This window comes from Balearica regulorum, chromosome 1 (genome assembly GCF_011004875.1).
Source record: "Balearica regulorum gibbericeps isolate bBalReg1 chromosome 1, bBalReg1.pri, whole genome shotgun sequence".
NCBI lineage: Eukaryota > Metazoa > Chordata > Aves > Gruiformes > Gruidae > Balearica > Balearica regulorum.
In genome coordinates this window covers 159,566,562-159,581,354 of record NC_046184.1, presented here as the reverse complement: position 1 = coordinate 159,581,354, position 14,793 = coordinate 159,566,562, and the positions used below count along the sequence as shown (strand labels likewise).

The 14,793-nt window shown below is 56.8% G+C and overlaps 1 protein-coding gene across 1 annotated transcript; it reads right to left on the bottom strand.

Moving 5' to 3' along the window:
* Positions 1-6,815: 6,815 nt before the first annotated feature.
* ZIC5 (Zic family zinc finger 5) lies at positions 6,816-13,630 on the bottom strand. Its single transcript, XM_075742951.1, is given in 4 exon segments — positions 6,816-7,805; positions 12,319-13,222; positions 13,225-13,294; positions 13,296-13,630. Coding segments are annotated over 4 exon segments (1,764 nt in total). The 3' UTR covers positions 6,816-7,350.
* Positions 13,631-14,793: the final 1,163 nt, after the last annotated feature.

Sequence of the window (14,793 nt, the reverse complement as noted above, 5' to 3'; positions counted from 1 at the left end):
GACGGAGCCTGGGAACGGCTTCTTCCCGAAATGCGGGGTGCCTCCGTCCTCTGTGCGGAGGGGGGAGCAGCGAGCCCCTCGATACGGGAAGGTAAATGCAGGCTGATGCCACTCCGGTTGTCCCCAAGCCTGCCGTCGTCCCTCCCCGTGGCTGCCGGGGGCTCTGCCCTCGCCCATCCCGCTACCCGGTGCAGAGTCGAGGATGTCCGACACGGGGCAGGGCGCGTTTAGGGGGGGCCGCAAATGCAAGCGGCAGCGGCTGCCTGCGTGCGGCCGGGGTACAGCCGGGAAGGTGCACAGGCACACGCCACGGCTCCCCACGCAGGCACGCGTGGGCTCGCACACGGGGCGACCGTGGAACCAAACGGCCTGAGACGGCTCCTTCTGTTCCCTTGCAGGATTTTGGGGAAGGCTGCTTTTTATTCCCGCTTATTTCCTTTGTTTTTCTTTTTTTTTTTCTTTTTTTTTTTTTTGGTAGAAAACGATTAATTTGAAACAAATGAAGCTCGCCCGCCTCTTGTTTGCCAAACAGGCTGTCGGCAATGTGCAAACAGGCTTTCACCCCGGCGCGGTGCCCCCGCTCCGCTCCCTGCCGCCCGGCTCCAGCCCTGGCCCCGCCGCACCCCTCCTCCTGCCCCTGCCCCTCCGCCGCCGCCGTCCCCTCCCGGCCCTACAATACCGCTTGATTACTATCTCCCCGTTGCCCTTAACGCACGATCCGGGTTTCTCTTCAGCCTCGAAATAAGAAGTGACACATGCACCACTAAACCAACGTGTGGGGAAAGCTCGCGGTTGAGAGGGGCTATTGACGGGAGCGCTGCAAAGAGACAAAGCTGGGGGCTAGTGGAATCAGATGCAGCCCTTAATTAACACCATCTTAAATAGTCCAACAGGCACTGAAGACAAAGTTGAAGAAAGACTTTAAGGCTGAGTGCCCCTCGACAAGCTCTTTTTTTCCTGGTGTCATTCAATATTTAATGCACTGTGCTTGTAATGCTACTACTGGTGCTCCTTTCTCAGCAAGTACATTATTTTTTCACGGTGCCCATGGCCAGGGAAAACCCTTTAGGCAAAGAAAATCAAAATGTTTGTTGTTTTGGATGACTTATAACTCTTGTTTAACACAAGCACTTTCAAGAAAGTATAACAGGCGCAGCCTCTAAAGCAAACAACGAAATCCTTGTGACAGAGTCGGACACAAAAAGCACATTGTGTTATGGACTATCCCTTTTCTCTCCTGCTAGATGGGTGCCTGTCTGAGGCTGAACACCACGATGCCATTTTACTTTTGAACTATTGTTTTTGAGTTATGCCATGTGGTCAAAAGGAGAAGAAGGGAGGTTGTTTCCAAGCTCATAAGACAAACGAGTTGCCTTTCATTGAACTACCCCAGAGCTCCTTTAAAACGAGGTTTAAATGTCACCTCCATGTTTTTAATGGACACAGGGCTTCAGGGGCGACCCTTCAAAGCGCCTTCGTAATAAACGACCCTTATTAAATATGTCTCTGCCTGGGAAAATCACTTGGCAGAGGAGAAAAAAGGGGGAGCGGGGGTGGGGGAAAGAGAGACACGGCTCTGCCGGAGGAGCTCCGCAGCCCCCCTGCTCCGGCCGGGGCCGGGACGGAGCGGAGCAGCGGTCCCGCTCGGGGTGCCTGCCGCCGGGCGGGGCGGGGGCAGGGGGGCCGGGGGGCTTGGGGGGGGGGGGGGAGGATACACCCGTCCCCGTCCCAAACCCCCTTTTCTCCCTCCGCTCCCCCGCCCCCCAAAATAAGAGGCTGAGTGAAAGGTTGGGGTGTTTTCCTCCTGACTTCTTTTTGTCCTTAGGAGAGCGGCGTCTGCGAGTCTGAGCTGGGAAGTTACTGATTTGCAGGCTGCATGTTAAGGCAGCCCATGTAAGTAATTTCTGCGGGCATCCCGGCAAAGGAGAACAAATCGTTGACAAAGGCGAGCCCTTTCAATTCAGCAGCGTCGTTAGGGAAACCAAAAAGTATTCTTCCTATAATAAGTTCCACTTCAAAGGATTTCTCATTCAACGGTGACTGCTTCGCACTTTTATTAAGTCCGGGCTTTTTCACTTGGCGGAATCATCTGTTTGGTTATTTTTCATCGTGTTTATTTTTCACCATTCACACAGTACTTGTATTAAATAAACAAAGAACAATCGCTCTGCAAATAAAAGTGCTTAGGTGGGGGGAAAAAAAAAAAGAGAGAGGGGGCAGAGAAGGATGAGAAGAGCTGGAGCTTCTTCCCCGCTTATTTGTTTGTTTGTTTATCTGCTGAAGTTGGGGAGAGGGATGTCCTAAAAAAGGGGAGGGGAGGGGGGGTGGGAGAGAGGCCAAAAAAAAAAAAAAATATATGAGACGTTCTGATGAAGTGAAAATTGACTGCGCTAACACGGCATGAAACTAAAGGTCAATGCAACTGTATCTTAATAGAGTGTCTCGAATCGAGGTGGACTATTTTAAATGCAGCTTGCTTTTGCTGCGCTCATTGCCATAGCAATCCTAACGCTCCATGTTGATGTACCATAAAAGCAGTAGTTTGAATTTCAAAGAACCTGCCTTTGAACTTCTCCCTGCCTGATTAGGCACTTGCGTGGTGTGTGTGTGAATGCGGGAGCGTGGTTGTGTGTGCCGGCGGTACGCGGGATGCGGAGGGGAGCGGGGGCAGCGCCCCGCCGGGGTTTGGGTGTCCGAGCCAGGGGGGAGCGTGTGTGTGTGCGTGTGTGTGCGTGTGAGTGTGTGTGTGTGTGCGTGTGTGTGCGTGTGAGTGTGTGTGTGGGGGGGGGGGGGGTGCGTGAGTGTATGTGTGCCGGCACACTCTCTGACCCCTCCTGCTTTACTCTACCTGGAAATATTTTTCCGGGAGGGGGGGGGGTGTTGACAGTCCATCCTTGCCAGCGCTTCCCAACTCCCCGGCGACATCTTTAGCAACACGAAGCACGCGGAGAAAAACCTTGAAAATCTTTGGTTCTCCCCCGCTCCCGCACCCCCCGAAAAGCAAAGCAGCAGCCTGCCCCGGGTTGGGGGCCCCCTGCGCCCCGCACAGCCCTCCCACGGTGGGTGCTTTGGGGAGCGCAGCCCCGCGGGTCTCCGCCGAGAGCTCCCCCGCTTATCCACACACACCCCCACACCGCCCCCCCCCCCCCTCCGCGCAATGCCATTTCCCACACTCCCGAAATTTCTTAGCCCCTTCAAACTTCGCTACCGCCGCTCCAGCCTTTAAAGGGCCGAGCGCCAGCAATAGTGTGTGGCGGGGATGTCTCCCAGCCCCGACTACAAAGGTAGATGATTTAAACAGTGTTTGCTAGGACCACGTTTCGCCTAGGAAAAGATGAAGTCTTTGATGATGGCCAACTCGGTGTCAATAAGTGGCTTTCTTTGAGCCATATTCAGATGGGAACGTCTTGCTTGCCAATTGCCATAGAAATCTTAACACACCATGAAGATTGTCCAAGCGCCAAGCCTTCCGTTCTGGGCTAAATTACTTTGAAGTGGGGCAGGACGTGCACTGGTCAATGTTAACTCTATAGGGCGGGCAGGGAACACTAGGAGAGGGAGGGGGGGGGGGAGGTGGGGGGGGAGAAGCAGAAAATAAGAAGGGGAAACTTGTTTTAGACACTCTATACAAGGTTCTGCTCATTGTCAGATATCTTTTATCTTTTATATTTCCCATGAATGATTCATGTCTCGGTGGCTTTGTGTCGCCCTCCTTTTCACAAGAAACTTCATTAGGGAGCTATAAGTTTTCCCATTGATTGGAGCCCTCATTTATGAGTGTTTTTCTGCTTCGTATGTTGGTTATTGTCATTCTGCTTGAAACAACTCTTTGCAACCTGTTTCACCTTTACCACATTTAACAAAACTGACTTAAAAAACACTCTAACCTTTTGGTGAAACTGTTCTTGACATTTTGACCAGTCATTTTCGAGCACTGGTAAATTACAGGGCGGGGGAGGGAAATAGTTCTGGGTTAGTTTTTTTTATTTTATTTTATTAAAAAAAAAAAATAAAAGGAACTAATCCTGGAGTATGCTGACACACGATTCTGCCCGGATTTTTTCCCAACAGCGGGTTTCACTCAGCTTTCCTCTCTCGAAACGTGTGTCCTCACTCAGCTTCTGAAAACTTTTTTTTTTTTTTCCCCTCCTTCATTCCAGTGATCTCCTGGCGTTTTTTCTCGCCTGACATGACTCTGTATCTCAGAATCATCTTCTAACATACGGTTTTGCCACTATGTCTTCTACTGAAGACTAATGTTGTTTAACTCACTAGTATCTGCAATAGGAGACTGCCAGGAAGATATTTTTTTTTTCCCCAACAGAAATATTAACATTTTAATTGATTTATACTTTGATTAGCTCTCCTTGAGAGAGATTAAGAATATCGTGCGTGTAAATGCCTGACTTTTCTGCTGTCTGTCTGTCTATCCATCCCTCTCTTTCCCCTGCCCAAAGCCAGCAGCAGAGCACCCAGTTGCTCCATCATGAGGAGGTAACCCCTCAAACCTGCGCTCCCCCCCCGCCCCCCGCCATTAGCCCCCCGGACTTCCAGGGCCAAACACGTACGGGAGCAAAGCCTGCACCCGCGGGGGGAGGCAGGGATGGCTCGGCCCAGCGCATCCTCCCTCTGCGCGGCTGCAAGCAGAAACGTACATCCGAAGGAGAACCGGTTTTACTCACGCGTTTCGCTGGGGAAAGCCGGGGTATCTCAGCCACCCCGAAATCTCCCAGTGCTGCTCCTGCCGCGCTGTAAGGCTGTGATTGTATCTGACTCTACCTACTGACCCTCGGGAGGGGGGCGGGGGGGGGGGGGATGTTTTGGTCTGTCTCTGCCCCTCGTCTGTCAGTAAGGCACATGCAATACATAGAAATAATATTTTTATTCATTTGTATGATAATCAATTTTTTTTTGCTTTTTATGGGGTTTACAGAGATAAAAAAATTAAATTAGTATTATTTTATTTAGGAGGTATCATGTGTCATAAAATTGATGGGCAAGTGTGTGACCCTACGTGTAGCAAGTACATAAAAATAGTGATATATCCCCCCGAGCCATAGTTTATAAACCCTGCCATGTAGTAATGTATAGTGCAATCTGTTGTTGAAAAAATGCATAAATTAAAAAGTCCGTTTATAAATCAGCACCAAAATATCTCTAATAAGATTACATTACATAAATTATTCTTTAAAAAGTCCATACCTTACTTTATTATTTTCTATTTATTCAAATGGGCTTTGAAAAACGAATAAAAAAAGCAAATCGAGTGAACTTTAAAAAATTATTTTCTATTCAAGTTTTGTTTGTTTTTAAAGTAATGTCTGCTTCTTTAGATCCAACACAACAATATGAAGACAACGTTTAAAGGCTTCCAGAGTGACAGCACCATGCACTGTACTAATAATATAATATCTCTATGAACTATATATATATATATATCAGCACCAACACACCGCACGGAGGACATGCAGAAAGAGTCTGTTTCACATTACATCGTTCGTTCAAGTAAGCTGAAAAATATAACGTTTTTTTTTTTTTTTGTACAAACCACAGCATCATAAACAACAATCTATCACCAAAATTAATAAGGGAATTCTTTGGTGTGCTCTGTACTCTTCTAGGGGGAAAAAAAAAAAGAAAAGAAAAGAAAAAAGAAAAAAGAAAAGGATGATGTCAGAAAATAAATTAATTCGACTGTACAAAATAATCGCGTTCACATACACGTTATTAACAATGACAAGACGACATCCACCATTCACGGCACACAAAACACATTTCCACAAGCCCTGGGGGAGGGGAGGGAGGCTGCCGCTTTTCCTCTCGGGGTCTCTGAGGAGGAATTAGTGCTCTTTAGTTTATTTGCGCCCCGCTCCTGACGGACGGGCAGTGGGCCCGGGTATCCCGTACTCCCCCCCCCCCCCCCCCGCCCCCTCGGACGCTGGGCTGGGCTGTTGGGGGGATTGGGGGGGGGCACCCCGACCCCAGCCCGCTCCCCCATCCCCCGTTTCTTTCCCAGCAGCTCTGGTCCCCTCCTCCCAGGTGACTCTGCCCGGCCACCGCAGGGGGGTGGTGAAAAGCAAAGGGCGCGCAGGCACCGGCTCGGCTGGAGAGAGTAAAATAAACCTATATACATATATTAAAAAAAAAAATAGTAAATCCCCCCAGCCCTGCGCCCCCTTCCCCTCCGGCGCTCGCTGGGACCGGGGGTCTGCTCCCCCCCATCCAAGAACTGACTGCACACCGGGCTGGAGGGAGCAAGAGGAAGATTCTTCCTCTGCGAGACGAACTTTAAAAAAAAATACTAATAATAATAACCCGAGTAATAATAATACCAACCCCAAGAAAATGGAAATTTTCTGTCAATTTCGTGCGTTGGTTTTTTTGTTGGGGTTTGGTTTTTTTTAGGAAAAACCAAAAATGTATCACAGTATCACAGTTGTCAAATAGCAGCGGGTTTCTTTTATTCTCCAGCTCCGTTTCAGGAGCCATGCGCGTACAAACCGTGGAGGAGCTGCAAGGGAGTGCTGCATCTTTTGTCTTTCCTTCCCTAAATCGTTTTCACATGGTTACAGCTAAGGGAGAAGGAAAGAGGGCTGGAGGGAAAATGCCGGGTGCGGGTGGGACCCCACGACTCGGGAGAGAAACCAACATTTACAAAGGAGCTGAACTGCAAGCGGGGGGGAGGAGAGAAGGGGAATGTATTTATTTCATTTTATTTTAAGGGATGTATAACCTGTCCCCCACTGGCTGGAGCTTCAGCAGGTGCTGCTTTACAGTCAGGAGGCCACTGCAAACCTGGGGCTTTACCCAGGCTGAAGGGGAGGCGCTGGGGTGGCAGCTGAAGTATTTAAGAGCCGCTCCAGGGAACGGCAGGGCTCTGCCAGCTCGCAGCCTTCCCCCTCGTCTCTTTCTCTTGTCAAGAGCAGTACAGCATGGGCAGGGGGGGAGCCGGGCATCTCCCTTGGCACCGTCCCCCTGCAAAGCCTGCGGCTCGGGTGGCTGAGATGGCCCATCGTGGCGTTATTAATGCTTTTTCTTACCAAAAGAAAAAAGGGAAAAAAAAAAAAAAGAAAAAAAAAAAAGTCCGAGTCTCTTTAATTAAATTAGTTACCGTACAAACACCATAGGGTTTCGTACACGGAATAAATAGCGCGAGTCAAACCTGATGGCACTTCCACGCCAGCCCCCCGTGCCAGGCGGCTTCTGCTGCAGCCGGGGCCAGTGCAGCGGGGCCAGGGCCGCCGGCGGCACGGCTCGGCACGGCTCGGCACGGCACGGCTCGGCACTGCACGGCACGGCACGGCACGGCACGGCTCGGCTCGGCACGGCACGGCGCGGCGCGGCGCGGCCCTAGGGAGCGGTTCTGCCCGCCGAGGTCCTGTGGGGCTCATCCCCCTCGGAGGCCGGGGAGGTGTCGCGGCTGGAGGGGGTGCGGGGCCGGCGGGCCCCCCCCCCGGCCTGGCAGACGTACCACTCGCTGAGGTTGGTGACCGGCGGGGAGAGGGCAGCGGCGCGGCCGCGGGGCGGCTCGGCGGCCGGGTCGGCCTCCGGGGGCAGCGGGCCGTCGGGGGGGCCCGTCGCCCCGTACCCCTGGGAACCCGGCGGCGGGGAGGGCGGCGGGGACTTGCAGTGGATCTTCATGTGCTTCCGCAGGGAGCTCGGGTGGGTGTAGGACTTGTCGCAGCCGCGTATCTTGCAGTAGTAGGGCTTGTCGGAGGTGTGGACGTGGGAGTGCTTCTTGCGGTCGCTGCTGTTGGCGAACTTCCTCTCGCAGCCGTCGAACTCGCACTTGAAGGGCTTCTCCCCTGCCGGGACACAGCAACGGCACCGTTACGGCGGGCGGGGGCACGGCCCTGCCCGCAGCCCTCCCGCGGCACCGCCGCCCGGCGCAGCCCCTCCGCAGCGCGGCCTCCGGGGTCGAGCAGCAGGGCAAAGCCTCCCCATTCCCTCCTTCCCTCTCCCCTTTTTCATCCCCCCCTCACGACAGTCGTGACATGACCGAGGCTTCCTATTTCCCCCCGTGTTCTGGCAAACTGAGAACTGTCTCTGGCGGCCCCCAAACCTGAACCCCCAGGCTGGCGGCGGCAGGGCCCTGCCTTGTTTGCCCTCTGCGGCGCTCCCCTCGCACACGAGAAACCTTCATTACCGCTCTAATGACCGAGCCCAAACAAAACCCCTCAATGCCTTCGCCTGCGAGGGCTGGCGTTTGCCGGCAGCCTGGCCCGCCTGGCACATCTCCTGCGTAATCCTTTCCCAATGGGGCACTATGCTGGGCGAATAATTAGTTCGGGGAAAATAAAAGTAACACCTGTTTAAGCATCCCGATATAAAAAGGGAGCACCCAGCAGCCCGTACTGGGAACCTGCAGGCTGGGGAGAGCAGCCCGGACACTGGTGATGACAGCAGCGGGCTGCTGTTACCGCAGCTGCTTACCTCAGGCTAATTTGAGTCTAAAAATCTCTGGCCGATCTATTTTAAGAGCTTTACGCATTGCTTAACAGATACAGGGGTTGTGAAAATCAGCCCGGCGAGGGTTTGCCTGGCGTACCTTTCATACCCCCCCACCCCCTCCCGGCTCCTGACATACCATACCCTGGGACACATATATGTTCTGGTAGATATAGCTGTGCCCCGGACCGACCCTTCCCCATAGTTCGCGAATAAGGCTGAGTAAATGCCTATTGCTGAGAGACCAGGGGGAGAAAACCGTGCTGGAGCCCCGTACTGCACACTGGAGTTTCTTACAGCAACTTCTTCTTTCCCTGCCATGTTACACGTGAGCCCGGCGCAGACAGACATGCATAGATAATCCTTGTCACGACTATCGCGAAGCTTCAGTTAAAAATGCTGTCGGTTTAGCCATGGTTGATGCGTATTTTCAGATCTGTTTTGCACTGAGCGCTCAGAAATAACAGCCCAGCGGCTCTCTCGGTGGACGTTTTCTAATTTTCACCAGACGATTTTTACTGCTCCTTCCGTTTGTAAAATCGTATCAGGTTTAGCAAAATAATAATGGAAAAAGAAAACGATTTTATTTTTTAAAACTAGCTATTTCTCGGCTGTTACTATAGAAACATGTGCCTCCGCAGCCTATTTACGCGTCAACTTTTTCAATTAAAATCGCCTCACCTATCAACGAAGTGGTAGCACTACAAAGAGCAAGTTTACCCTTAAAAAAAAAAATGGTAAGAAAATGTATCTCGTGAGTTTAAAGTGGAGTTTTCACGCACGCTCCCACTCCCACCGAGATAAATCTCGAGTCACTTCGTTTGTTCTTTTTTTTTTCCCTCTCCAGAAACAAAGCGAATATACCGGAGAGTTTGGTCGGTTTCTATCTGTATTACCCCAAGGATGCAGTCCCCCTGAGAGACGCCCCGACTCGCCGGATCAAGCCGCGTCCCCCTCCGTCGGGGCTTTAGGGAAGTGCCTTTCCCCGTGGGCTCACGCGTGGGGACGCTCCCGGGGCTGTGCACCCCTCGAGGGGACCCTCTTCCCCCGGGCCCTCGAGGGGTGCACAGCCCCCGGGTAGCTCCTCCTTGCCAGCCTCCGGATCGCGACCGTCCAATTCCACGGAAATCCCGGAGCGGGGAAGGTCCCTGGCAAGCTGACGAGGGCGTCACGTCAGAGTTTAACCATTTGTAGGTGGTTTCAACCCAAGGAAGGGGGCGAGATGCCGGGCGCCGTCCCCTGACTCCTTCCGGCAGGAGCAGTGCCGCCGCCGGCGGGGGCACGGAGGGGCTTTGGGGTCACCTATTTTGGGGGGGGGGGGGGGGGGGGGGATATAGTCGGGGGAAGCCTGGCGATCCTGAGCACCGTCTCCGGCGAGGGGGCAGCGATTTTGCAGGACGGGAGGGGGTTCCCGTTCCCGTTAGGATGCACCGGGGGTGGGGACACCGAGTTGTCCCCAAAATGGGGCTGGAGCCGCAGGGCGCGGTGTGAAGCTCCCGGGGTGATGCTTTCGAGGAAAACGAGGAAAAAAACAAGCAAGCAAACACCTCCTGTATTACCGACATACTCTTTTCCCTGCAGGAGTACCAGAAACTCGCAAAATCCCCTAAAGATACAATTACAGTGTTATTATTGCCGCCCCCTGCCCCCCCAAATGCCCGTAATAAACAAATAGTTTGTAAATCTCTCCTGCTCCCAGGCTGCACATGACTAAATTAAAGCTGAGGCGGCAAAATTACACTAATTAATCTGATACGGACGAGCAAAAGGTTTAGGATCCCTCATCCACCCGAGGGCTGTGCGTGGGGAGTCACGTCCCCCTTGTCCTCCCGTGGGCCGAGCTGCCATTTGAGGGGGGCTGTTGCCCCCCAACGCCGAGCCCCAAGGGCTCTCTTGTTGCAAAGGCCTCTTCTGCGTGGAGATAGCCTTCCCCCGTGGGCTCACGCGTGGGCACCTTCCCGGGGGCTGCGAGTAGCCCCCAGCTGCAAACTATTCCAAATTTCCTTTGTAAGGGGTCATGTCCCACGCCGGGCCTCAGGGCAATGCTCGACCACAGCTCAGAGCTGCAAACTCTGCCCGATATATATTTAGGTTATTTTTTGGGGCGCCTTTTCCCGCTGAATCCCCCTGCCCCCCTTGCCCTGGACTCGCTTCCCCCCCCCCCCCTCCCCCGGAGTTGGGAAGTTGAGGAGCTCGGAAAGGTCCGCGGTAAAGTTTTGTTTTCCAAATCATGACAGATGGGGACGGCTAAATGACAAACACGGGCCTCCAGAGCTTAACTCGTTCCGCGGTGCCATTAACACACCCCCACCCCCACCCCCAAATGTGTCAGCACCCCCCCGCAGAAGATACCCCCCCCCCTTCCCTCCAGCTTTGGGCGCAGAAAGCTGGGCATCCTCAGGTCTCCGCAGCTACATATGGGCTCATGCCTGACATATTCTGGAGATAAAAATCTATAATCCTTTCCGCCATGGGCCATTTGGTTTTATATCGGAACAACACGTTGCACGGTCGCCGCTTTTCTCTTCCCGAGCAGCACACAATAAATCAAGAAAGCAATTACGGCAACTCCACTTCCTTAAGTGTCCTCCGAGGAATAATATTTGTCTACCACTATAAATCCAGGCTTGGTTCGTTTTCGGCAGAGTTTTTACACCCAGATCGAAATGCGTATTTCGGAGGTGGTGAGAAAGGAGGAGAGAGAGAGAAAGAAAAAAATAAAACGAAAGAAAGAAAGAAAGAAAAAAAACCACCTCAAAGGCTCAAACACACCCCGAGCCCCTCCAGGAGTCCCGCACCGGGCCCAGCCCGTCCCCCGGGGCATCCCCCGGGGGTGCCGCTCCCTCCTCCCGCAGCTCCCGCTCCGTGAAGCCCCGCCGGGCAGCAGAAGCTGCTTTGAAGTTTCCTCCTCAGATCCACAAAGAGAGCGAAGCGTCCTCCGGCAAGCGCCTTCCCCGCCCTGCGCCCTCCTCCCCGGCTCCGCGGGCACCGCCGGAGGCGGGAGCAGCCCGGGCAGCACCGGCAGCGGGGTCAGTACGGGGAGCCCCGGCAGCACGGGCAGCTCCGGTAGTACCGGCTGTTCCAGTAGCAGCGGCGGCGCCGGCAGCCCCGGTAGTCCCGGCAGGGGAGCAGTATCTGCCCCGGTAGTATGGGCAGACCCGGCAGCGGGCGGTAGCCCCGGTAGTGGAGGCAAGTCCCGTAACGGGGGTGGCCCCAGCAGCTCTGGTCGCAGCCCGGTAGCCCCGGCAGTACCGGCAGCCGCCGCCGCCCGCAGTGCAGGGGAACTGCGCCCCCAAGAGCCCCCCCCGGCCCCATCTTCACCGGACCAAGCGCTCCCCGCCCGGCACCGTCCCCGCCGGCAGGAAAAGCAGAACTGCCGTCCTTCGGGGGGGGGGCCGCCGCCCAGCTCTCCCCAGCCGGGGGGTGAGCCCCCGGGGTACCCCGGGCAGGCGCGGCGGGAGCTGGGCCGGGCGGGCGTTCATCCTCTGGTCGCTCTTCCGCAGGCGCTTCTGCTTATCTCCCCATGGGCTCTGCGTTATTTATTAATCGGTGTATTTATCCGGTGGTGCCAGAGTGTGGGGAGGTGGGTGGCGGAGGGGGTGGGGAGGGAGCTCCCCAAGGTGCGGGGGGGGGGGGGGACACACGGGACACACACGACACACGTGTGTGCGGGGCAGAGGGGCCGGGTGCGTGTGCGTGGCTGCGTGTGCGTGGCCCGTGTGCTGCCGAATTACTTATTCATGAAAAAGTCACATGTCCGGCGGTGCGTAGGAGAGGAGGCAAAGAGGGGGAAAAGGGGGAAAAAAAAAAAAAAAAAAGGAAGAAAACGCTTACAGAGGCGGCGGGGGGGCGGAGGAGGGGGGCACCCACCTGTATGAGTCCGCTTGTGGATCTTGAGGTTTTCGGAGCGGGCGAATACCTTCCCGCAGCCGGGGAAGGGGCAGGGGAAGGGCTTCTCTCCCGTGTGCACTCGGATGTGGTTGATGAGTTTGTATTTCGCTTTGAAGGGCTTGCCTTCCCGGGGACACTCCTCCCAGTAGCACACGTGGCTGCTCTGCTCGGGCCCGCCGACGTGCTCCACGGTGACATGGCTCACCAGCTCCTGCATCGTGCTGAAAGTTTTGGAGCAAGGCTTCCTACCGCCCGGTGGCGGCGGCGGAGGCGGCGGCGGCGGCTCCCGGTCGATCCACTTGCAGATCAACTCTTGCTTGATGGGCTGCCGCATGTACCGCAGGAAGGCCCCGGCCGCCGCGGCCGCCGCCCCGACGTGGGCATGGTGGTGGTGGTGGTGGTGGTGATGGTGGTGGGGATGGGGGTGGTGCGGGTGCCCGTGGCCGGCCGCCGCCGCCGCCGCCGCCAGGTTGAGGTTGACGGAACCGTAGCCTTGCAGCGCCGAGGAGGAGGCGGCGGCGGCCCCGTAGTGCGCCTCGGCACGCCCGTAGAGCTCTCCGGCGGCGGCCGCCAGCCCCAGGCGCATCTGCCCGTTGAGCGGCGGGTGGCGGCCGGCGGGCGCGCCCTGCTCGCCGGGCGGCGGCGGCGGGAAGGCGGCGTGCGCCCCGTCGGCCGCGCCGTACGTGCCGGCGGCCGAGATGAAGACGCCGTGGGGCGGCGGGTGCGGGAGGTGGGGGGACCCGGCGGGCGGGTGCTGCTCGCCCAGCGCCCCGTGCACGGCGGCGGCGGCGGCGGCGGCGGCGGGCAGCTCCCGCCGCAGGAGGAAGTCCCTGCCCGCCGCCCCCCCCGACGGGTAGCCCGGGAGGGAGGCGGCGGGCGGTGCGTAGGCGGCGGCGGTGGTGGCGGCGGCGGCGGTGGCGGCGGCGGCGGCGGCGGCTGTGGTGGCGGCGGGCGCGGCGAAGGCGGCGGCGGCGGCGGTGAGCGCCTCGGGCGTGAGCTTGAGGGCGGCGGGCTGAGCCATGTGCTCGGGTCCGAGCGGCGTGAGGGCGCCGCCGGGGTCTCCGCCCGCGTCCCCGGGGTGGAGGTGGGCCGCGTGGTGGGGGTGGACGTGGTGGTTCCCCAGCCCCGGGAAGCCTGTCATGTTCTGGTGAGGATGGGGCTGAGCCGCTGCCAAATCCGCTAATCTCAGTGTCGGGTTCCTCTTGCTCAAAGGGGGCTCCATAACGACACAGCCAAGCCCATCTACGCTCTCTGTTGTTATTTTTTTCCCTCTACCCGCCTTCAAAAACATGTATATATTAAGCGGCTCTTTAACTTCTTTTGTCTGCGCTCCTAACTCCGCGCATCCCCGGCCCCGCTCTGCCCGCCCGCGATTGGCAGAGCCCTCACCACACTTCAGCGGCGCGGTGGGAAATACGGCTCGGACACGGCACCGGAGGGATTGGACGGATCCCGATGATTGGCAGCGGCTGGGGCGCCGCGATTGGCTCCCTTTCAGGCCGCCGGCGCAGCGGGGATCCGCCCCCGCCGCCCCCCCCCCCTCCCCATTACCCCCCACCCCCCGCGCCGCCCCCCGAAGTTGCACTTGAAAACTTCGCGCCGGTCCCGACGGGGCGCACCCGTCGCCGCCCCCCCCCCCCCCCCCCCCCGCCGGCAGCGGGCAGCAGCTGCCGCTCCCCCGGCGCTGGACGGGGCGCCCTGCTCGGCGGCGCTGCGCTGCCGTGTTTACGTTTGGGGGGCTGCGGGATTTCTCTCCTCGCATGGGAGCAGCCCACGCGTGGGGCTGCTGCCGGGCTCTGCGCTCGGTTTCCTTCTCTTCTCTGTTATCTTTCTTTTTTTTTTTTTTTTTTTTTTGCCATCATTCATTCATCGATGAGACGCGGGAAAGCGCGCCCTGATGTAACACCACACACACACCCACACACCCACGCGAGGCCGAAGCTGTGTGTACTTGTGCCCACGGCGGGCGATTGAAGGCAACACTAGGGGAAGGCAGCCAACGTTTTCCTAAAAGGAAGGCGGCGAGGGGCGGGGGGGGGGGGAGGATTCCTTTCCTTTAGAAAATAAGTGAGTAAGCAGCCGGGGGCGGGGGGGGAGGCTGCAGCACATGTTAGGGAGAAGTTTTGGGAGCCTGCGCTCTCCGCCTCCTTGGGGGCTTCCTTCTCTCGGGGTGCCCCGCAGCTCCTTCCCGGGGCGCCCCGTCGGGAGAGCCGCCCCGCGTCCCTCGAAGTTTTGGGATGCCGAGGAGGATGGGGGGCAGTGGGCTGGGATAATGGGGGTGGGGGGTGTCTCCGGCTGATGATTATCTGCCAGGCGCTGCTGCCCTCGACGAAAAGACAGAAAAAGTGAGGGGTCCCCTAAAGGGGGGTAGAGGTGAGGGACGGGACGGGGGAGCGACGGGACCGTCCCTGGGGTGCGGGGTGTGTTGGTCCTCGAAAGCGAAGCGCTTTGTGG